Below are 24,249 nucleotides of genomic sequence, written 5' to 3' on the forward strand. Positions count from 1 at the left end.
CTACGATCTAGATTGTACCAGTTGCGACAATATAGCTGAGGCTATTAATGTCGCGACAGTCTTCACTGGTGATTCTTCGTCTGGTTTCTTTTCTGGAGACTCCTCTGGCTGCCATCCACGTTCCTTAGCACGCACATAGTCTGGGAAGCATTCGTGGAGTCGGAGGTTCCATTCGGCACGCATCTCGTCGGTTCTGAAAATATACGATATGAAAGAAAGCAGTGAGAACAGGAAGGAAGGATGAAAATGTAGGGAAGTAGAAAGGGAGGGATAATATCACACTCCATGCATATAAAAAGGAATAAAATTTCACACTTCACACTATTAAACTGCACTACATCATACTCATTTGTCTTCAATTCTGATTCATTTTCAAACTTACGTAATATCGTGGGCATCGTCGGCACGGTGTCGGCATTGTCTGGCATGGGAAATTACGTTCGATTTGATTCCAGTGAAGTCACAATCCCAGCACTGAAAAAGAACACAGCTACAAAAGACTGCACCACACACACATACAAAGATATCATGAAACCGAGAACAAGGGGTTAAAAGAGGAACATGTTAGGACACAACACTTCAACAACACCACAAAATCATGCGAATTCCAGACATTTTGACTCACCTTGTATGATTTGGCATCTGAATGGCTCATAATAACATGTCTCAGAAGATTCCATCTCGATCCTGTTCAGTTAAGTGTTGTTGGTTTCCCACAGAGTGCAAATTTATATGTGTATATAATACGTCTCTTTGTTCCAGAGGTTGGTGTTGATGGTGTTCCAAACATTGCTTCAGTATCAAGAAGTCCGAAAGCGGACCCAAAAGCTGGATTGAGAAGGTGAATCATTGAAGCACGGACTTGCTCATCACTGGTTCCCAATCCGAAATCTGATGAATCTGTTTCAGCTTTCAAGTCTTCTGAACTGGCTTCTGATATCGTCTCGCTATGTTGATTATCATCATATTCTGGTGTCATTCGTTCGATTCCGAATGTATTGAGATGAGCAGCCTGTTGCAGAAGAATTCGATGAATTTCAGCTTGCTGTCGGTCTTGTTCCTTCTTCTGAATTGTCATCTTCTGTTGTTCTTCAAGAAGTTTTTGTGATATCGTGGGCATCGTGGCATTTGTTTTTCAGCAGGAGCTGGTGACACCTTCTTCGTTGACAATGCTTTCGCTATCGACTCAATTGATGCTCTCGGTGTGTTGTTATGTGGAGGAACGGGGGCACTTATTGAGGTTGGGGTTGAAACTGCAGTTCTTGGAGGTGTATGTTGAGCTGCTGTTGATACTGTCGTTGAAGGTGATTCAGGACTTGATGATCCATCTTTATATTTGAAAGAGGGATGATCCATTAAATCAGTCACAACTGCAAACTTATCGAATCCATGTGTTACCTGAAAGTAGAGAAATTAGAATGTAATTGAAATATAATTCTGATTTCAAACTTACCAAGTATTCCACAAGTGCCATTGTATTGTTCGTATTACTCACTTCAACTACTACAAATTTGGAGAGCATCTGGAAACAAAATTATTATTAGCACGGCAAACTTCTTACAACCGCGATCTACCGAAACCGAAGAAAATTGTGTGCGAAATTAAGAGACCCAGAGAAAAGGAGGCATTTATCAAGGGCATTTCGGTGGAGCGCAGTTGGAAGAACTATGCTGTGCTAATAGAATTGAAGAAAATAGGGAAAAAAATCAAGAAAATCACAGAAGTTACAAATATTCAAGAGTTGCAGAAACTCATTGTAAGAAAACAAGCAGAAAGAAAACGACAAAGAACATTAATCCGAGTTTATTAGTAATAAAGTGTATCAAAAAATAAAAGTTATGCTAAAATATAAATAAAGTTCCAAACTTGTGTTAATTGCACAAGGCAGTGTGGTGAGTGAAATATGAAGAGAGAGAGATGACAGAGGAAAAGAATGATAGAACGTTAAAAAGACAGTAGAACACTGGAAATGACAAGAAGATCATAGTGGTTGCATGACATCGTCTTCAGGTGAAAAGTGATGTTCGTGACCGTAGTCTTCTTCACCAGCTGCAAAAACTACACAGGAGGTCAGAGGAAAGGAGTTGTGTGGCTCATTGGGTTTCTCTAAACTGATCAACATAAAAAATAAGCTTGCCTTGCTGTTGAATATCTTCTTTCTGGTGCTTCCATTTCCGATATGTTACTCCGAAACACTGATCTAAAAGTTGACTCCATTCAGCTTCTAACTCGGGTGATCTGAAAGAGAAAAGATGAGAAAATTAAAGATCTCTAGAAGGACAACTCACTTTAAATCTAGAATACTTGCATTCGCATCGTGTTTATGCTGTGAATCAATGTGTTTCCTAACGTAGGATTTGATATGGGAATAGCCACAAATCGAACATTGATTGGGTTTTGATGATTGGTGCATAATCCAAACATGACGCATCAGGTTCCAAGTTCTTTGAGGAGAATACATTACATCGTGTCCGCACACTTTACAAGTGGCTTTAATAGAATCCTCTTGTTTCCTGACAGGCGTCTTCCGACGAAGATTGTCTCCATTAGGTGATCCATTACAGTTGAACATTTCGAGAGTTGACAGACTGGCTTGTCCGTGAGCAACAGAATTGACAGTGGCATCGAATTGGTTGGATTGTTGTTGGGCTTCATCTTTGTAGGCATCATCTCTCTTGATGTATATAAAGGTATTCTGAAATACATGAATATAGATATAGTCTGGAAATATATGAAAATGGAACTTACATTAGAATATCCAGAAGTAGATGGATGTTCAGAGATCTGATGTTGCTGCAGTATATGTTGTGTCTCTCCTCCTATTTGAATCTGCTCCATCCGTAATGTTTGTGGCCCAAGTGTACTGATTATCTTCATGAGCCGTTGACGTTCTTCATCATTGAGCTGAAGGAGCATCCCTTCTGTCTCCTGAGATTGAGTGTCATCTTGGACAACATCTTGATCATCTCGAAGCCAACTGTGACTGAGAAGAAGTCGTCTGTATGAAGTCTTTTTGACCAAGTGACGTGGAGACTTGAATGTTTTGAAACGACTCATTAGATCGTGCACTAGCTTGAGATCAGTAATAGATAAATGAGTCTGAAAAGAATCATTTGTTGAAGAAGATTGTGAAAAATTAATTTAATTTCACCTCTAGTTTTATCTCATTGGATACACTGAGCAAATGTTTTCTCCACTTTCTTGCTAAGAACGATAACGTATGCGTATCTAACAGCATCCAATGAACTCGATGATTATCACCATCCACATCCCTCATCACAAATCGCCACATTGCTCTTCTAATGAACTCGTATTCTTGAATAGTTATTATTTGATAAAAGTTGCGACATTTTTTTCTCACGACAAAGTGCAGACTCTGTGCTTATGGACCTACCCACGAAGAAATCTTTCCTACCCACGAACGCAAAATAATGCATTTTTATGGCAGAAAAATGCAAAAAATGCATTAAATTGCATTTGTGAATAGAATTAAATTGCATTAAATGGTACAAGTTTTCTTCGTGGGTAGATCCATTAATTACTACTGAGTCTGCATTTTGACGTGCAAAACGTTGGAACTTTTTATTTCGAGAATAGATTTTACTTACCTCTAGTAATTAGGAAACGCCCATTTGGTAGGGCAACCGTCACCGAAATACGTTTGATACCATCAGGCTGGAAGAGTTCGGCTAGTGGAACGACAAGTGGAAGCGGCCTTTCTCTTCTTTCCCGAGAGTACTCGGAAAAGTACACATTATCAGATAATATTGGAGTGTGTAAGTGATTTGATAATTCTGTAGCCACCTAAGAATGCAATGTAGACAGTTAACAGTTTGTTTAAACTTACGGGTCTTCGAGTGGGCATCAAAGTAGAGTGCGGGATTAAAAACAAGTGAAAAAACGGGTTCGGGTTCCATGGGCTAGGCTCGAAGAAGAAATCCAACTGCCAAAAAAGATGATCCATCTGTTAATGAAAATTGAATATTTCAGTGAGTGTTGACGGAAAATATATAAGGTGTGACCAACGACAGGTTTCCGGCTTGTACTTCGAAAAACTAAGTTGCGCATATACCGTAAAAACTGTATTACAGCGACACCTTTAATAGAACGACACCTCTAATAGAACGACACCCATCTATACTCAGGATTTATGAATATGACTATCTTAATGTATTTTCTTGGTTCTAATTAGAAGCATCGTGAATAGTATCCTCTAGACCAACAAATAAAACTTTCAAAAAGTTTTTTTCCGTTTAATTTTAATGAGTTCCTGAAAGCACAAAATTTTCCTAAGAGGCGGTTGAAAAATAGAGCGACATTTCGCTCTAATACAGTTTTTATGGTATATCAGCTCGGCAATGTACAACTGCGCTCTACCGAAATCTCCTTGAAAAATGTCTCTTTTTTCTAAATCTCTCAATTTCGCATTCAAATTTCTTCGGTTTCGGTAGAGCGCGGTTGTAAGAACAGTGTCTGGCACGGGAGACCCCACACATTCCGAGGAAAAAAACTCCTGGGTAACGAAATCCTCGAAAAAAGGCGGGGCCAAGCGCGCTGATTGGCTGTGGGAACGCTTTTTTGACACATGAAGCACGTTTTGAGCTTTTTTGGCCTAAAAAAGCTTTTTCCGAAAATCCAAAACGGCCATCTGATAGGAAATGCTGTTTGCTTCATTTTAAGCTATCATTTGTTAATTTTGGTTGTCTGAAAATGCCGGTAGGTATCAGAATGTAGTTTTTAGGAAAACCGGTGTTTTTGGAGCAAAAATCTAACTATTCCTGGCCTATCAGTGCTGAGCAATCAAATTTCATCAAGGTGCACAATAAGAAACAGGCATCGGTCCGCAGATTCGCGATTATATGAAAACACTGATTTTCGTTCAAACCATAAAAAGAGCCCTATAAAATCATTGAGACGACAGAAAATTTTCAAATAGTGCTCAAATGATACCGTAAAAACTGTAATAGAAGCACCCCTTTATTTGAGGCGCACCTTAAAAAGCGGTTTGAAAAATAGAGGCGCATGCGCTTCTATTACAGTTTTTACGGTATGTATTGAGCCAATCTATCAGACTGTCGTTGCAGAAATTGAGAAATATTTGAAACAAAAGCACAAGAGCCGAAAAACAGCATTTTCAGTGAAAAAAATAATTTTTCATTTTTGTAATTTGTAAATGCGCTCTAATGAGAAAAATCCTGAAAAATTCCATTTCGCTGTTTGTAAACGCCGCGTTTTCGAGCTTTGCATGTCTAGAAAGAACTGCAAATAATGTTCGTGCCAATCTCGTGCAAAAAAAAATAATAAGTTGATGGTTCACGACACATCGCGACGGTGTTTGCAGACTTTGTCGCTGCTTACCGTACCACAAGCAAACAGAAAAGTGAAGATTGTACCATATGAATGATAAATGCTCTGCATTTTGGACGGCTGTGTGCTTCCCGTCACGTCTGTTTTGTAAATTCAGCGTACAGCTTCAGTTTATCTTTTGTTATTAAAACTTTTATTAGGTTTTAACTGTTCCATTAACTGTTCCATTTTTCATCAAATTCCCAACTAATGAATGTGCTGAAGTAGCCGAAAATATATGGCTTAGCTGTAATCTTCTATAGTGAAACATCATGTTTCTCTTTTCCATTGGTTTATAAAAGACCGATAAAAGGGTGTTTTCATCTGTAGCATTTGTTAAAATTCGTACTTTTAGTGTCATCAATGCTAATGAACTATTTTTCGAATAAGTTTATTCCACTTTATTTATATACAATTTTTTCCCAAAACGTTTTTGCGAAACCCAAATTTTATCAGCACAACCAGGCTTGGTCGAGAAAAACTTTTCGGGAAAATCGAGAACGAAAAAATTTCTCGAAATTTTTTTTCGGGAAATCGAGTACTCGAAATTTTTCGAGAAAATCGAGAATTTTGTCAAACTGACTTCAAATGACTTAAAAATACCTATTTTTCGATAGATTTTATCGTTATTTCAAATGTATACTTGGTTTCACAGTTCGAGATTGGTACCCCATCAATTTAACATTTTGCTGGAGAAACATTAGTTTCGAAAAACTTTCAGCACTCAACAGTTTTCAATTTTGGCGCACCGTAGGTGAAAATTGAGAAGCATTTTGTGTAAAAACAACAAAAAATCTGTTGATCCCTGTATAAAGAAATGGAAAATTTCGAACTTTTGAATATTACTGTTACAAAAAAATTTCCCGAATTTCTCGAAATTTTTCGGGAAATTTCCCGTCGGAAAAACCGAGAAATCGAGTATCCCGATTTCCCGACCTCGACCAAGCCTGAACACAACGTTATATCCGATCGAGAAAATGTATCTTCCATCGGCAAGTAAAAGTCGATGTATGTTTTTTCTTCTCGAAACATTCCAACAGTTGTTATCCATCGTCTTGAAACGATAAATCTTGAGTCCCTTCTTCTGGAAAGTTTCCGTTGTTTGAATTTTCATATGTCCCCGGATATTTTCTGGCCGAAGTTAAATTAGATGGCTGTGACATACGCAATAATTCGGTCATCTGCGTAGTTCTCACTCAGCGTCTCTTCTCTCTCGCATGTGCAGACAGAGCGCGTCCGAATATTTTCACTATTAGAAAGTTAGGCTATTTGATCGTAATTCATCGAATTCGCTGCAATATAACTATTCCCGCCCGTCGCACAATGTTATTGATTTTAAAATTGTTGCAGAATGCATTTCAACTGACCTGAATACCGAAGTTGCGATTTCAAAACGAAAAGATTTATGAGGAAACACATGGATCTCAAGGTATTTATTACTGGAAGATTCGAAACGAGAACTAATTCAAGCAGGGAATTGTTATATTTTCTTTCATTCCACCGGAATTCCGGTCATCGTATTGAACGGCTGTATCAAATAAGCTTTTCCAATTCTCCCAGCATCAAACCAAGTTCTGTCTTATCTGCGCCTCTCAATATCAATACTATTATTGAATGGTTGCTATGAGATGCCAAGACGAAAGTGCTGCTAAAATATCTTAATACAGCATTCTATTATCATAAAAACATGCTTGCCATGCTTTCAGTTCGAAAAATGCTTGTTCCTCAGGTATGCAAAGTTTCTAGATGAGTATTAAAGCCTGGATCGATAAATTTTCATAACCTAATTTGATGGTAACACACATTTTCACCATTTCTAAAAAATAAAAATAAGAAATTTGCTTTTCGCAGCTCTAAGACAACCTGAAATAGTTTCAGGTCGATGTGAACTCGGCCGGCGGTTCATCGACATCCAACAATCCATCAACATCAGAAATACAAGAACCGCCACAACCTCCACAACCAACAATGCCACCGCCCAACTCCGATTGGAACAATCACTTCAATTCACCGGAAGCAGTGAGTCCTAAAGCGAATGGCATCAAATGCTTCAGTCCCTACTCACAGGAAGATATGGGTCCTTTCGTCGAACAACTACTACCGTTTGTGAGGGCAAGTGCATACAACTGGTTCCATCTACAGGTGAACAGAAAACGACTAAAAGAAGCAAACATACATTTTCCAGGCAGCGAAACGACGGCATCTGAAAGAGAACGAGAAAAAGATGAGTGCTGCCGAAGAAAACAGAAAATTAGCAGAATTACAGGTAATATTATCGATTTTCATGAATATAAACTTACCGAAAAAAGGTTTCGTTGCAGAACGATCGAGACGACGCTAAAGTGAAATGGGCATCGAGGCTACTTGGAAAAATCAAGAAAGACATTCATAACGATCACAAAGATGCATTTGTTTCAGCTGTAATTTTCGCATAAATTCCTAATCAATAATATTTCTTTATGTTTCAGATTACTGGAGTCGAACCAGATAAATGTATTGTATCCGTTGCCGATCAGAAAGGAAAAATGCGGCGAATCGATTGTTTGCGACAAGCCGATAAAGTGTGGAGGCTTGATTTAGTCACTATTATTTTATTCAAAGTGAGTTTGAGAAAGCCATTTAAATTTCGTGCGAAATTCATGCGAATTTTTCAGGGAATTCCTCTCGAAAGTACCGACGGCGAACGATTAGAGCGAACTGATTCATGTGTGGAACCCCTCTGTATTAATCCATTTCACATGGCAATCAGTATCCGTGGTTTGGACATATTTATGGCCAACTATCTGAAAGGAATTGATACGAAAATAATAGTAAACTATGGACCGAAACTTGAGGATGGGAATGATATGAATCATTACATTAAGCAAGAGCCGGGAGCGTCTCCAATTATGGCGCCACATGCAGTTCTCGGAACAAGTTCCACCCACAACCGAGTTTGGGAATCGACTCAGGATTCCTCTTCGGAGCCTATGATACTTTCGTACGACCCTCAGAAAGCGTGTCATACGTATTTCGGTGAGAATTTATAGAAAATCAATATCATAATTTTCTTTCCATTCATTTCCAGGCGGTCGTGCTACTCTTCAACAATCGCTGCCGAATCCATATGCGTATTTAGCGAACAAAAATGCGATTGACAATAATTATTACGATTCGAAACGGTCCGTATTGTGCCTCCCACCACCCCCACCTCAAAATTGTTTCGCTTATCCCGGGGCGGGTACTTCTGATTCTATACCAATGGAGTTATCAGAAGATTCGAATGATGGTCCTTCTGATAAACGAAGTAGAGATATGTCATCACACGATTCACCCAATTCAAGGTATGATTAATCATTAAAATGAACACAAGCTCAATAACTACCAGCATTTACAGCACAAATGAAGAAGTTCGACGTATCGTTGAAAACAGCGATAATAAGCTAGTTCTTGGTCAAAGTAGTACAATTTGGACACCAACTGGTCAGTATTCACGATTGGCAAACCTTGGAGGACCCGGGCCTAGTCGACAAGTACACGTTAGGCATATTACGGATTTCCGAAATCAAGATCCGAATCGGGCCACTGCGTTCCGTGCGACAGGAAAGGCTATCAGGCGGATGACGGTGAATGCAGGAGATCATGGAGACGTTGGAGTGGTAGTTGTGGACGAAAGGCATCACCAGGAACACCATATTCCTCATGGTAAGCCATAGCTTGCTGTATTCTTTCAAAAAATAAAAGTTTCAGCGCAAACGTTGGTGAGTGCATTGAGTTCACTTTGTACAACTCCTACGATGAGAGAAAGCCCGTTGGGTAGAAAGAGGATGCATCCGGGATCTGAAAGTCCATACGATTATCTGAATAATTGCAGTCAAGATACAATGAAAAGTAAGTAGAGCATTTGAACTTTCAAATAAATTCAATACTCAACGATACTTTCAGTTCTGGATTCGTTAGTGTCTGGAAGTGAAGTCTCCCCTCCACACGCTGCTGTCAGCAATCTGATAAGCAGAGAAAGTAGTGGGTATATGGCCAGCCCAACGAAGTTCACAACAGCCAGAGGAGATACAACGAGTTTCAGGTTAGCAGCGTCATCTTAATAGCTTTAAGTAACCTTTTTAGCAAAATCTTTCAAAAAATCGAAGCGAAGCATGGTCCGGTTGCTGTCGGGCAACAACAGCAACATCAACTCCAACAACAACAACAGCAAATGCAACAGCAACAACTCCAACAGCAACTCCAACAACAACTCCAACAACAAGAACAGCAACAACAACTCCAACAACAAGAACAACAACTGCCACTCCCACAACAGCAACAACTACCCCAACAACAGGAAGAGCAGCAACAAGACGAACCGAGTACCAGCTATTCCGATTCCCAAGTTCAACTTCCGATTTTATCATCGAAACCAGTTGATTCCTCTGTCAAACTGATTGCTCCAGTAGCTCTGAAACCAACAATGTTGTCCGTTTCTGCTGGCAACTCGATTGTAGGTTCGCCCATAAATACTCCTGGCAACGTCGTGATAAGCGAACAAGATATTCATTTAATTAGTGCACTTGGTTTAGCATTGTCTCGCAGTAGTGGAAGTAATACTCAAGTTACAGTTTGTAAGTCATCATTCCCAGAAAAATTCTTAATATTACTTCTCATTCAGCTCCAATCCTACTGGGTAGCCTAATGGATTCGAACTCTCGCTCTCCATTGCTGTCCGGTGCTACAACATTTTCGGCTCTTGTAGATGCAGTTAACGGACTAGCGCAAGCCCAAGCAGCTTCATCCAACGAGCCGGATGGTTCTGAGAACAAGTGAGTTTTCTGAATACGATGACGGGATTTTTTCAATGAAATTGATGATTCAGTGGATCCATCCCTGTGGGAGGATCAACGGGATTGAGTGTCCCTCCAGCTCCAACACTTGCTGTCTCCCAGGCGCCAACTACAATGACACCTCTTTATCAAGTAAGTGTTTTCTTTTTCATGTTCGGAAAACATAGGAGAGAACAACTTTTTTAACAAGTCACTGGAAACTAGTGCAAATTTGTTTCACAAAAAGGTTGAAGATCTTTTCAAATTAGAGAATACGTTATTCCGATTCTTCAATTACCTTCCGATGATCAGTCTCATTAACACATTGCAGATGCCAATCGGAATTGGAATAGCTGGTTCTCCAGAGGATTCGAACTCGTCACTCGAAGCTGCAAATCAAGCACCAGTTACGAACGCACCAAAGGATCCGAACGCACCCAAACTTCCCACTGATTTCTCTCAAGCTCTGGCTGATGAAAAGAAGTAGTTGTTCGATGTGTGATGTTTCATTAGTCTCAATTTAGTTATTTCTCCTTTATCCAGTTAATTAGCTACTCTCAACTTAGTTGTTATTTTGTACTTAACTCATCTTTATTCGCCCGTTTTCTCCTCCGTCTGTGACGTCATAATCTACTTTTATTCAATTTTTGAAAACCAAAATCCACAAAAAAATCAATTTATTACGGGGCTCTTTTTCCCTTCTCTTTTTTCTCTTTTTCAATTTTTCCATTTGTTTCATTTTATTCTGTAAATTGGAAATCCCTCAAAAAAGCGTTGTAGTTATGCACATTTTGCAATCACCCAAAAGTTTCCCCTTTTCCCAGTGCTTTTCCGTTTTCGCATTCTTTTAGAAACTCATTTTTGAGAATCGCATTTTGGTCTGTGTTGAGGGTAGTGCTATAGTATCTTTTCTTTGTCATAAATCGTCAGTTTTCTTTATTTTAATCTCTCAAATTCTATCATTGCACCAAAAGAAATATTCAGGAGGAAACTGTGATGATTATATCATATCACCGATCCAATATGATATAGTTAGATGGTATACTGGACGAAAGAAATAGGTTTATCGGGTGAAACTTGTTTATCATTGCATTCTTCTGGAAGAAGTGAATGGAGAACGCGACGAAGAATGATAACAACAGCTTACCAGTTAATCAAGTGACATACTTATCCAATTAGAATTGATAATAGAGAGAGGATGGATGAGAGACGAATACATTTGAGAGACGCAGAGAAATGGATACGAAGATTTCAGATTTTTCAGATGTTTACAGTAAGAAGGAGTTGGGTTTCGATGTGACTAAACGGAAAACTTCAGGATTAACAGAAAATATGAACACTTCTGAAAATTTCGAAACTGAAAATTGCTTATTTTTTTTGTAAAATTGCTTATTTTTTTGCATAGCTATTTATGATTGTATGATTATACTTGGAGTAATGGCAATTTTTCATCGAAAATGTGAACAATTTTGATTGTTTTTTTCAGAATTTCTTCTAATTCTGTATGATAATCGAAAATTTGACATTTTTGCGAAAAAAGTTTAAAAAATTGAACTTTGGCGCCAAACATTCGGTCCATCGGGCCGGGATTAGGCTCAGGGCTTGACAAGTATGAAACTGAGACTTTCTGCTCAGAGTTTTGACTCGAAGAACTTCAGAATCTCAGCATGAACCGCATCCACAGTTTCAGAATACAAAATACGATAGCAACTGTCCCTTCTGGCTCCACCGACCTATCTGAAACGACATGAACTTTCACCTGACAATTTGAAACCTCGTCCCTCATTTCTTCATTTCATGGCAACAAGGTGTCCATCCACACGGATCTCGGATACTCCTCTCTCCCCCCTCTTCTTTATTCTTTATCTCTATTCCCCATTGAATCGGTTAGGGGGGCGCCCAACGCTTTGCCTTCAGAAGAGACACACTAGATAGGCGGGACTTGGCGACGCAGTTATCCAGTTCTCGGTGGGCGCCTACAAAAGGCGCAAAAGGAGAACGAGCAGAAGATCCGATCGGCCACTCAATACACGCAGATATGGACGTCAAAGAGACAGAAGAGCAACGGCAAATGCGACGCATCGCTTTCGTTGCCGTCGTCGTCTCCACTGCCGCTGTTATTGCTTCAGTTGTGACACTTCCAATGCTCTACAATTATGTACAGTCGTTCCAATCTCATCTTATGGTTGAAACTGACTACTGCAAGGTAATTCATTCTTTTCTCTTGGTTTTCTTTTTCTTCTTTTTAGTATCAATTTCCAACTCCTCCTTTCTATTCTTTATCATTTACTCATCTTCCCTCATTTCTGTAGGCTCGTTCTCGTGACATGTGGCTCGAGATGACTGCTCTTCAAGCTGGAAAGGGAATGGGACACCGTATGAAGAGAGCCTGGCTCTTCGGACAATGGATCCCAGAAACCTCTGCTGGAGGAGGTGGTTCCGGAAATGCAGGAGGAAACTACGGATCTGGAGCTGCTGGAAGTTCCGCCAACACCGCCGGATACGGAGGTTACGGAGCCGCTGTGAACGCTGAACCAGCTGCTGTTTGCTGTACTTGCAACCAGGGAGCCGCTGGACCACCAGGACCAGAAGGACCACCAGGAAATGACGGAAAGGACGGAAGAAACGGAAATGATGGAAAGAACGGAAGAGACGCCGAGGTTCTTCCTGCACCAGCCTCCGAGCCATGCATCATTTGCCCAGTTGGAGCACCAGGACCAATGGGAGCCATGGGACCAAAGGGACCACCAGGACCAAAGGGATCTCCAGGAGAGCCACCACAAGACGGAAAGTCTGGAGACGACGGAATGGCTGGACAACCAGGACCAATTGGAAGACCAGGACGCGACGGAATGAAGGGAGCGCCAGGAGCCGCTGGACGCCTCATTCCGGTGCCAGGACCACAAGGACCACCAGGAAAGGCCGGACCAATCGGACCACCAGGACCGAAAGGAAATCCAGGACCAGACGGACAATCATACCAAGGACCACCAGGACCACCAGGAGATTCAGGAACTCCAGGACACGAGGGTCGTCCAGGACCAAATGGACCAGCTGGACCAGCAGGAGACAACGGAGAGAAGGGAGATTGCGGACATTGTCCACGTAAGTTTCTCATTACATTTCTCTTTTTTCGAGTCCATAATTTCTGTAATTTTCAGCACCACGTACCCCACCAGGCTACTAATCGCCATCCACGTCATGATCAATTTCGCCCGTTTCGGGTGTCTTTTTTTCGTATCAAAAATAAATTTTTTCGCAATAATCTTCTCTTTTCTGTTCTTCTCTTTTTATATAACACGAATGTCTGGACACTATTAAAGGAATGTGAGCGCGACGTATCCGGGGTGCGCGTAGGAAAGAAAGAAGCAGCAAAAATCGAAATCCAGCTGTTGCTACCAAGTTTTCTCTCCTCTTATCTCCTCGAACACGGATAATCAGTTTTGGGAATAGGGCGCCGCGGCGTAGTCGTTAAAGGAGAAAGTATTGGAGACGTCGCGGAGAAGAGAGGAAAAAACTCGACAAGCGATGGAAAAGAAGAGACAATGGAACGTAGATGAGTATCTTGATGTAGTCCGGGAACCACCGCAAATGAGGTGCGGATGATGATAAAGGAATGAAGATGAAGGAGAAGGAGAAGAATGAAAAGAAGAAGAAGCTGGAGACTCAGTAGGGAGATATACTATCGACGAAAGGGTCTGTAGTATTCGTGGAAGGATGGAAGATAACTGATGGATGGGGATGCTTGGAATAGTAGCTGAAGGTTCTCTTCGAATTTCAAGTCCAAACTAGTAGTTTAGTCTTCGGTAAATGTAAATTGAATGTCTGACATTTCAGTTCAGTGTACAGTAGTGGCCAAAAATGTATCATATTTTTTCTTTTCCAGTTGAAAATGCCGAACTTTGAGAGTGTCTCATAGTAAAACTAACTGTCCTGCAGATAACTTTTTATAGGATCAAAAAGACCAGGAGTAGAGCTTCGTTTTTGTAGTGGACAACTTTTTTGTACGAATGCTCCCTAGCAAGTTACATATCGAAAAAATAATTTATCCCTCAAATCGACCCATTTCAGTCCAAAATATTTAGAGCGATTTTTGAGCTGTCTCCTTAAAATGACCATAACTCTCTACGGAGTGTCCCTGCGAAAAAGTTGTCAACTACAAAAATGAAGCTCTATTCTTGGTCTGTACGGTACTATAAAAAGTTATTTTGTGGGACAGTCAGTTTTATTATGACACACTCTCAAAGTTGGGCATTTTTAACCGGAAAAGGCAAAACATGATTTACTTTTGGTGTGTATTGTATACTGTCTCTCCCGATCTAATTGACATGCGAAGAGGACAAAAGCAAAAAAACACTGGTTAAATTTCAGATTCAAATCACTTGGACATGAAGTTCAGACGACAAGCACAGTCTGAAACCTGAATGTAAATTCATAGACGAAGTTTTCATTCAGTCAAAATCGCTCTTGCTCCCAATTCCAGTTGCTTTCTAAACTACCGTAATCTCCATGGACCCCTGCTTTCCTAATCCAACAAAGAAGAAGCTGTCCGATGCCTCTTCGCATTTTCATTCATTTTTCTTCTTCAATCTCGACTCGCTCCTCTTCCAAACCTTGACATCATCTTCATCTTTTCCCATCATCACAAGCGGCTCATTTATTTTTCCCACGGAAACCATGACAGCCGAAATAAATCGAGTGGCGCCTTTCTCCTTTTTTCCTATTTCATTTTCTTCTTTCATCTCTCCGGATATTGGATTGTGTGGTGGCATAGTATATTACGTGCCGATTTTCAGAAGGCCATTGGATATCTGACGAGAAGGAAAGGGAGGAGGTGTCTGTTTGCGCTCGTGTGCATAATAGAACAATCAATCAGCTAACCAGAGGCCTTCCTTTATTTTCGGGCCGTCTCATTTCCACCATTTTCTTTTCGTTTTAGGTTGCCATTGCTCTCTTCATCATATGGACACGTTGTTTCAGATGGCATCTGCAATGAAGTTTCAGTACTACTCGAAGAAAGCCGCGGGAAAGACAATGTCCAACAGTGTGTGAGTTAACAGTTCCGGGGTTTTTTTTGGGGGAATTACTGTAAGAAAATCAGTGAATTTGATTGATTTTTAGAATCCTAAAGTCGTTAGAAAGGGTTTCATTGCCTTCCGTATGATACACCACCATTCATTACCGTTGCAATTAGACATCAGTGTCATTTTCTAAACTACTTATCTGCAGAAATCATTCTTCTCCCTATCTATATTTCAGTTCTCTTTTAGTTATTGTCTAATCAGAAACCTAGAAATCGGATTCCAATTTTTATATTGATTCAGATTTTAATAAGCCACTAGGAGAATCTCGGGAGAGTCTATAATGTGAAACTATGACAACTAGATGGGCATTTCTTTCGCAATAGATACAAAATAAAGTCTGAAACAACCTTTGGATCCTTTGATATTTCATGTAACCTGACACTCGTTTTGTTTCCAATCTCGTCACTTTCTATTTATGTTTGCATAAAATATTTTTTAGTAAACGACACGTTTCATTTTAGACACTTCTGAGCGAGATCTTAGTTTAACGTTTGGAAGTATCTCGTAATGATCTTGTCAATCAATAATTTTCCAGCTCCATGTCTAGCGACACCCGTATGGAGGACTTCAAAAGAAGATTCCGTCGCAGTGGATCTCTTGGAATCCCATTTGTCCCAGAAGAAGACGTCAAGCAGGTCAGTTCCATCTCACTCTAATACAGGTTATTCAGTATTCCATTAGCTCTTCACCCCGACTCGCACCATCCGCAAGGAGCCATCAATCCGCGAGGGAGATGAGGATGAAGGCGTTCAAATCTTGACGATTATCGTCAAATCGAGCCGCGTCTCTGATGATATCTCCAAGATGATTGCGAATCTTCCGGATCATACCCGTGTCAAGCATCTGGAAACTCGCGATAGTCAGGATGGAAGTACTAAAACTATGGATGTACTTCTGGAGATTGAACTCTTCCATTACTCGAAACAAGAGGCGATGGATTTGATGAGATTGAATGGATTGGATGTTCATGAAGTCTCTTTCACTATTCGTCCAATTGACATCAAGGAACAATATACTGAACCAGGATCCGATGGTTTTTTGAAATCTGATAGATTCAGACGAGTAATTCTTGGTGTTTTCAGATGCAACTACTGGATCCGAATGGTTCCCAAAGAGTATCTATGACTTGGATATCTGCGCCAAGAGAGTTATCATGTATGGTGCTGGATTGGATGCAGATCATCCTGTGAGATACTAAATCCCTTTCGAAGTTTCTCTTCAACTGTAAAGTTACAGGGTTTCAAAGATACCGAGTATCGTCAACGTCGTATGATGTTTGCCGAGTTGGCTCTCCATTACAAGCAGTAATATTTCTTATCAAAAAGTTCTCACAAGCCACATTTTTTGTTTTCAGTGGAGAGCCGATTCCGAGAATCGAATACACGGATTCGGAGAGAAAAACATGGGGTGTTATTTACAGAAAGTTGCGCGAGTTGCACAAAAAGTGAGATCTCGTGAGAAAGTTGATTCTATTTTGATGTTTGATTTCAGACATGCATGTAAACAGTTTCTCGATAACTTTGAACTTTTGGAGAGACATTGTGGATACTCGGAGAACAATATTCCACAGTTGGAAGATATTTGCAAGTTCTTGAAAGGTATTAATAACGAAGTTGTATAAGGGAATAGTATAGTCCTTAGATCTAGTGAGAGAACACTATTTTCATATCAATAATTTATTTATGTTTGAAAATAAACGATAGTATGCTCCTAATTTCCAGCCAAGACCGGTTTCCGTGTCCGTCCTGTCGCTGGATATCTCTCCGCTCGTGACTTCTTGGCCGGATTGGCTTATCGTGTATTCTTCTGCACCCAATACGTTCGCCATCATGCCGACCCATTCTACACTCCGGAACCGTAATATCTTATCGCGGAGCATTTAAACAAAAAAATTTTCCAGAGACACTGTTCACGAGCTAATGGGTCACATGGCGCTATTCGCTGACCCAGACTTTGCTCAATTCTCGCAAGAGATTGGGTTGGCTTCTTTGGGAGCATCAGAGGAGGACTTGAAGAAACTTGCAACGGTATCGACTCCCAGAGATAATACACAGCAGTTCTTAATTTCAGCTTTATTTCTTCTCGATCGAATTCGGATTGTCTTCTGATGATGCTGCCGACTCTCCAGTGAAGGAAACCGGATCAAACAATGAGAGATTCAAAGTTTATGGAGCTGGTCTTCTCAGTAGTGCTGGAGAGTTGCAACATGCCGTCGAGGGAAGTGCAACTATCATCCGTTTCGATCCAGATCGTGTCGTTGAACAAGAATGTCTTATCACCACCTTCCAGTCTGCCTACTTCTACACTAGAAACTTTGAAGAAGCACAACAGAAATTGAGGTTGTTCTTCCCTTTATAAGAACCATAAAACAAAAAAGTTTTCCAGAATGTTCACCAACAACATGAAACGTCCATTTATTGTCCGTTACAACCCATACACTGAGAGCGTCGAAGTCCTCAACAACTCTCGTTCCATCATGTTGGCAGTTAACTCTCTCCGTTCAGACATCAACTTGCTCGCCGGAGCTCTTCACTACATTCTATAAATATGTTTCCCCTTTGATTTTTGCTTCTTCTTCTCCTTTTTACCCTTTCTTTTCTCTAGATGCTTCCGCTTCTATTTTCAGAACATTCTCATTCATTACTAATTCTCCTCGCTTTCCGCTTCTTCGTCAGCTTTTTTCTCTTCCGCAATCACCAGAAATCAATCAAATGTTTCGCTTTTCTTTATTCTTTTTAAGTAGAAAATAAACGATAAATACACAAGCGATGGGAACAACTGCCAACAACGTCACAACCGTGGGAACAAAATTTCTCATTTCTTCTCAATTCGGTCCAACACAAAGACAAGTTCGACGGCAGAACAGGAACATTGTTGGTTTATGAGTTCCGCAGAGACCACCGGCTGCCCAAAGCTGAAAAATTAAATGACTGGATTTCAGAAATAATAACTTTACATTTAATTAAATCGAGAGAAATGATCTCAGAATATCTATATACAGAAAATTCCAATTTATACAGTACAATCTAATTCTCAAAATAAAATAAAAACATTGCCTACCTTACATATCTTCCCTTTATCATCTTCCTCCTCATCACAGTTCATCTCGAACTTTTTCCCTGAAATTGATAGATGATATTCGAGAGATAAGAGGTCAAAAAGTTCTCACAAACTACAGGTTTCTTGTTTTCTCTGACATGTCTGACGGGTGTTTTCTCCTCTTCTTCTGAAGAATCATCGTTGTTTTCCTCATCATCTTCTTCTTCCCCTAATTCGACAGACACTTCTATCGTCCCTTTTTTGACTCCAGCTATAAAAAAGAAGATATACCAGAGAACAGAAAAGCTTCTTCATTGACTCAAAACTCACCTTGAACTACAACTGAGTCATCATCAACTCTATGAAGTTCCTTCACATGAATACACGTCTTCTTTTGAGATTCTGTTGTCGTCGTTGTCTTGAGTTGAGTTGTCGTAGAAGGAGAACTTGTAGTCGTGGGAGCGGAAGTTGTGGTTGTTGTGATGCCTATAAAATATGTCTACATGAAAACGAAGAAGAAAACGAACTTCTTGATGAAATTTCATTTGTTGTTCCCATATCTTTGATGAATATTTTCTTGTCGAACAACTTGTCGAAATCGAAAACATCTTCTTCTCCAACAGTGTCCTCTTGAAGTTCTGACATCACAGTTGCTGAAAAGTCAGAAGAATCAGAAGAATCAGAAAAATCATAGATTGAACACCAAAAAGTAAATAAAGAAGAAACGAACTGGCTGGAGACGTGATATAGTAGTCGTTTGTACTGTTTATAGTTGTCTTTTTCACGAGATCTTTCACATCAACATTCTCTTCTTTTTCAAGTATATCAGCCTTCTGGAATTCCTCCAAATCATCACTTGGTTCTGGCAGAATGTCATCAATATCAATCTAGAAGTGATCAGTTATTGTTTTTTTAATAAATAAAAACAACTAACTGTAACTGTAACTTCGTCATCATAAGGTATTGAAGTAGTCAAGTTTTGAAAACTAGTACTAACTGGAGGTGTCAATGTTGAAGGTTCTGAATTTTCGGGTGGTCTTATTGATGGTGGAGCCACTTGTGCAGATGGTGGTGCAACTGGAAGACTCGCAGGAGGTTGTGGTTCTTCTGTTGTCTTCGGAACGAATTGCAAACCAATTGGTAATGGAGGAGGCTCCGGAATAGTGTCCTCTAATCTGACAGATGAGTCAATGGTTGGTATGAAATCATCTGTAATTCAAAAAGGTTGAATTAGTCATTATCAAAGCGGAACAATACCAAACTCGTCAACAGGTTCTTGAGCTTTTTCTGGTGCTGCATCACCACTGACTTTCCTGAGATGATCTAGAAATAGACATTAAAGTTTCACTAAACTCATAAAAGACTGAAAATGTGTACCTTGTGCTATAACAGAATATAAAACAAACAACGCTGTTAGCAAGAGTCGAATCATCGGAATGACCATTCGACGCTTTTGGTATTGTGTCTTTGTAGTTGGTTTGCATTCAAAAAGCTAATAGATTCAAGATGGTTTCGATGGTTTTTTTGTTATAAGTGGCAATTGAGTGGATGTATGTTGTTGCGCATAATTGGTATCCAACTAGTTAACGAAGAGAGACTATTGAAGACGAAGAGACGCAGAAGACTCAAGTTCTAGGAGAGGAAATGGAACTGATACAGTGGTTTTCTTTTGTTTTTTCGTTGTCTGGAATGTGAAAGAGAGAATATATCCAAAAATACACATTTATTTGTTCCAAATCATATATATATATATTTATATGTCAAGCAATTGATACATGTCAGCTATTCCATTAAACCGGAACTTGTCAAGTCAACAGGTGGGAGAATACATAGAACTTCCGAGAGAACCGTAATAAGGGTGTATGCACACAAAAATAAGTTATTGTGACGTGGAATATTGATGGAAAATGAGGAGAAAATGTTTAACTGAAAGTGACTGTCCGGTTGGATGCAACAGTTGCCGGTCTGCGAACTTCGTCTGATTTCTTCCGAAGTTGCTCAAGTGAAGTCATCGAACGAAGCGATGATCCGTGATAGACAAGATGTGACACATTATCTTCGTATGAGCGGAGGATTTCCTGAAAGAATATTTCGGTTTAAAATTGAGATTAAATTTCCAACACCGTACCCTGTATGGATCCTCGTCTAAAGAAGTCTGTTGTGGAGTTGTTGCCGTCGATGAAGTGGTCGATGAAGCAGATGAAAAACTCTCTGTCGACGACGAGTCGTTTGATCTAAAATGCATGAATCAAGAACATTCGAAAATAATGAAAATGACTCACCGTTTGCCGAGTAGTTTGTGCGAAATTGAGCGAGACAGTTTCTTAAGTGGGTTATGCATCTGGAAATTTACTTTTATTAATTTAAGAAGTTTCAAAACCGGGTCATATGTTCAAGAAAAAGAGAAAAATTCAAAGAAAAAAGTTGTCGGGTGATAAAAATGAAAGAAGTGAAAGTGGTGGCATGAGACTATTTCAGCTGAAACTATTGATAAGTGAATGAAGACTTTTGTCAGAATTTTAGATAAGCGGACACGAAATTATAATGTAAAAAGGTGTTTGGAAATAGTCTAGGAGAGAATAAAGTGACGTTGTCACGAGGAGACAAACCGTGATGATAGTGAGAGAAAAATGAGGTAAACTGGCGTCCGATCGCCGAAAAAAGGAGGTTCAGGGTCACAAAGTGACGGTATTTTTGGGTGTGTATTTGGAGGGAGAGGAATGAAAGAACACTTGCTGATAGAGTGAAAATGATAATAAGAGAAGAAAGAAGAAGAAAGAAGACGTTAATGGGTGGTTCTTTTCATTTGCTTCCATTTCCACAACGTCACGAAGTAGAAATACGAGAAGCAATGTGAACATAGTAGTCGTCCCTGACCTTTCATCTCACTTCGCTTCGTTTTTTTTTGAAAATAAATACATAGCACGAAATTCTGAAAAGTGACCGGAAGCATTTAGTCACGTGGCACAGAAGCTTTCTGAAGTGTTCTTATGACTCAGTCACACTTCTGGAACATTGTGTGAAACGTCTTCTTCTTTCGACTTGATAATTGAATCAAGACGGCGAGAGCGACGCCCAAAAATGACCGTTGAAAACATCGAAAATCATTAAATTAGTTGTTTTGTGTGTTGTGTTGGAAGGGGCCACAAAGAAGAATAGAACAACTGAAGAACACCGTATTCCTCCCTTCTCTTCTTTTTCTTTTTTTCTTTTTTAACGACTATCCCTCTCCCTTTTTTGAGAAGGAGCCATAGAGACATCACGGGATGATGGCTTTTGCTCTTTTTGCTCTTTTCTCCCTTGAAAGAAAGATGTCGTCGGTTTTCGCATTTTCAGAAGATTTACGGGGCCGTCAACGGTGAGAAAATTCACGAATGCGAAGTGACTCGAAGGCGTGTGAAAAAACACTTTGCCGCGTGAATAATCGGTGTTTTCTGTTTCTCAACGATGAAAATGGGCACCGATCTCTTTTTCTTCAACAAAAGAAAAAAACGATTTGTTTTTCTGTTCTTTTTCTTGCAAAAAAAAGAAGAAGAAAGGTCTTGAACTTTGAACATTTGGACACTTAAAGAGTGTTGGATACCTACATTTTTAATGAAGAAGAAACAAAAGAAAAGTGGATGGAGAAGTGTTTGCAAACTGAATAAGTTCTTCTCTTTCTTTTGTTTTGCTTACGTCATCCAGAGCAAACTAAAACAAAAAGAAGAGAAATTGTTAAGAAAAGGGTCTTCATCTTATTCAATATTAGTACTTTTTTCAAAATGAACTTACTATAGACAAAAAGAAATGAAACCCTTTTGTCGGTCACGCCATCAAGCAGCCTCAAGAAGCCTCCTGACTCAGTGTCAATTAGTATTTTCCCCTTTTGTCGCTAATCAGGAGGAGCCTCCGTGCTCGTCGTAAAAAAATGAGTACCCTTTCTCCTCATTTGGAAACAACACATCATGAAGAAAAAAGGAGATTACAATAGAACAATTGAAGGGATTCCCGGTGGTAAGAATTGAAAGAAATGAAGTGAAAAGAGCCAACTAGTAGAGAATTAAATGAAGAAATAATCTGTAGTTGAAATCCGATAATCGAGAAGGGCTAAGTAGAGGATTCAGAAGGATTCGAGGATTCGACAAGGCGGTTCCATCGTGGCGACTCGACGTCACCAAGAGATTTATGGAGTGAAAGGAAACCGATTGGAAATAAAATGGCTCATAAACTCTTTTTAAAGCAGCAAAAGTTTTTTGATTGGTTAGTTATCTATTTCTATCACTTAGGACAGAAACAGACTTCGAGAACTAAGAACACCACTAAAACTTACAAGTCAAAGAGCGTTTATTCGTTGCCAAAAGCAAACTTAGAACTGATTAATTAAAGAAAGTTCACTTTCACATCAGCCTTTGACGTGGCTTGGGTCGTCCAGATTCCACGTGCCTTTTCTCCTTTTGTTTCTTCTCTTCCAATGGGTTTCGAGAATGTAGAACTTCGGCGAAGCCACTTCCCCCTCCTCTCGGCGATCGGGCATCCTTTTCCGAGGTCTTTCTTCAATCCAGATTGTGGTCTTCTGTCTGTGTTCTTCTCCCACTGACATCTGACTGAATGGCTCGGCAACGCATTGTGCAAGTACTTCTGTAGACCATCCAGCGACTTCCGATGCCATTTCTCCAAGATCAATGGTGTCTTGTGATTTCCGACGGGCATCAACGGATCCACAACTTCCACGTTCGCTGATGTCTTCAGCCATTCCTTCCACTGTTTGGCCACCTTGTCGACGTCCCCGAGTTCACATTGTAGACTTCTCGGCATCATCCAGACTTTCTCCACTTCCTTCGCAACTGATTTTACGAACTCAACTCTCTTGCTGTTCTCATCCTCCTTATCAGTGTACTCAACAAGCACCACTGCCTCCTTCACTTCTCCCCAATCGAACTTCTGAGTCCACCCCGTTATCGTCTTATTACGATACTCGAGAACACCTGGCCCCCTCGCCTCCAATCTAGGTCCGATGACCGCCACACTCGCCCGAACCTTCACCTTCTTTCTTTCCTTCTCCTCCCCTTCCGACTTGAACACCTCTCCCACGTCACCCGTGCTTGCCCTTCTCCCCCTCTCTCCACGCACGGCAACGCTCTTGCACTGTATCCCTGATACCTCCGTCGGAACCTTCCGAAGTTTCTCTCCTGGTCTCTCCAGTTTCTTCTCACCTCCAATGAACTGTACTTCTGCCGAGTTCTCTTCGGCATTCACCAAACCATATGGATCTTTCCATTTCAGCTCAACGCCAATGCTCTCAAAAGCATTAGTTCCTATCAGTATCTTTTCCACCCAATTCTCAACCAACTGGAAAACCACTCTCACTTTCCGCCCTCTGACCACCATGGGAATTTTGATCTGCCCCCTGACTCTCATCTTAGAGTTTGACGCATTCAAAACTGTGAATGTCGGCTTCCCGAACACTTCAACTTCCTTTTCCCAGTCACGACACCCCGCCTTCAACCTCTCATAAGCAGTAGTCGATATCACCGATACGACTGCCCCACTATCAATGACAACCCGTCTCCGTTGTCCCAACATCTCCACCATTTCCACGGTTTCCACCCCAGCATTCTCGACAGTCCCCTCCTGGATCTGCACTTTATCGACTCTTTTCGATACACATTGCCAGGAACCATGTCCAATTCCTCCACAAGTGAAGCATTTCATTTTCGCTCCACTATCTCTTCTCTCCCCTACAGTTTTCCGGTCACCATCGTTACTACCTTCAGGCGACCGACGACCATCACTGTTTCCCTGATCTCTCAATCTCCCCATTCTCTCTTTCTGCTTCCGCAGTTTCTCATTCTCCCTCTGGAGTACAATATCCTTCAACTGGTCATACTGCGCCGCCAGTGGCAACTCCAACCGTTTAGCTACCAGCACCGACTGCAGCATGTCATCATCCTCCGTAGCTCTCATCAACTTTGTCGTTCTCATCTGCGACAACGTCGCTTTCTCGACCT

At 40.4% G+C, this 24,249-nt stretch overlaps 7 protein-coding genes across 7 annotated transcripts; 2 read left to right on the forward strand and 5 right to left on the reverse strand.

Annotated features, from left to right (window-relative positions):
* Positions 1-1,522, reverse strand: GCK72_006542 (uncharacterized protein; the record flags this gene model as incomplete). Its single annotated transcript, XM_053725676.1, has 6 exons — positions 1-193; positions 383-474; positions 626-687; positions 748-1,066; positions 1,156-1,398; positions 1,454-1,522. The coding sequence occupies 6 exons, from the start codon at positions 1,520-1,522 to the stop codon at positions 1-3; spliced, it is 978 nt and encodes a 325-aa protein (XP_053589870.1).
* Positions 1,523-2,093: 571 nt separating this feature from the next.
* Positions 2,094-3,292, reverse strand: GCK72_006543 (uncharacterized protein; the record flags this gene model as incomplete). Its single annotated transcript, XM_053725677.1, has 4 exons — positions 2,094-2,238; positions 2,289-2,695; positions 2,749-3,099; positions 3,152-3,292. The coding sequence occupies 4 exons, from the start codon at positions 3,290-3,292 to the stop codon at positions 2,094-2,096; spliced, it is 1,044 nt and encodes a 347-aa protein (XP_053589871.1).
* An 8,885-nt stretch (positions 3,293-12,177) lies between these two features.
* Positions 12,178-13,326, forward strand: GCK72_006544 (uncharacterized protein; the record flags this gene model as incomplete). The annotated part of the gene is made up of 3 exons (XM_003113748.2): positions 12,178-12,345; positions 12,452-13,244; positions 13,301-13,326. The coding sequence occupies 3 exons, from the start codon at positions 12,178-12,180 to the stop codon at positions 13,324-13,326; spliced, it is 987 nt and encodes a 328-aa protein (XP_003113796.1).
* GCK72_006545 (uncharacterized protein) lies at positions 12,649-13,257 on the reverse strand (the record flags this gene model as incomplete). The annotated part of the gene is made up of 1 exon (XM_053725678.1): positions 12,649-13,257. The coding sequence occupies one exon, from the start codon at positions 13,255-13,257 to the stop codon at positions 12,649-12,651; it is 609 nt and encodes a 202-aa protein (XP_053589872.1).
* A 1,793-nt stretch (positions 13,327-15,119) lies between the features above and the next one.
* On the forward strand, positions 15,120-17,768 carry GCK72_006546 (uncharacterized protein; the record flags this gene model as incomplete). Its single annotated transcript, XM_003113841.2, has 11 exons — positions 15,120-15,187; positions 15,759-15,858; positions 15,905-16,256; positions 16,306-16,409; positions 16,460-16,527; positions 16,578-16,667; positions 16,715-16,821; positions 16,945-17,080; positions 17,124-17,250; positions 17,294-17,562; positions 17,609-17,768. 11 exons carry the CDS (start codon positions 15,120-15,122, stop codon positions 17,766-17,768), a joined length of 1,581 nt encoding a protein of 526 aa, XP_003113889.2.
* Positions 17,769-18,047: 279 nt separating this feature from the next.
* On the reverse strand, positions 18,048-19,706 carry GCK72_006547 (uncharacterized protein; the record flags this gene model as incomplete). Its single annotated transcript, XM_053725679.1, has 8 exons — positions 18,048-18,137; positions 18,284-18,342; positions 18,393-18,533; positions 18,593-18,748; positions 18,993-19,149; positions 19,197-19,471; positions 19,520-19,585; positions 19,640-19,706. The coding sequence occupies 8 exons, from the start codon at positions 19,704-19,706 to the stop codon at positions 18,048-18,050; spliced, it is 1,011 nt and encodes a 336-aa protein (XP_053589873.1).
* A 478-nt stretch (positions 19,707-20,184) lies between these two features.
* On the reverse strand, positions 20,185-20,603 carry GCK72_006548 (uncharacterized protein; the record flags this gene model as incomplete). The annotated part of the gene is made up of 3 exons (XM_003113580.2): positions 20,185-20,340; positions 20,391-20,496; positions 20,545-20,603. The coding sequence occupies 3 exons, from the start codon at positions 20,601-20,603 to the stop codon at positions 20,185-20,187; spliced, it is 321 nt and encodes a 106-aa protein (XP_003113628.1).
* Between the last annotated feature and the right edge of the window lie 3,646 nt (positions 20,604-24,249).

Source organism: Caenorhabditis remanei, chromosome II, assembly GCF_010183535.1.
Source record: "Caenorhabditis remanei strain PX506 chromosome II, whole genome shotgun sequence".
NCBI classification, from domain to species: Eukaryota; Metazoa; Nematoda; class Chromadorea; order Rhabditida; family Rhabditidae; genus Caenorhabditis; species Caenorhabditis remanei.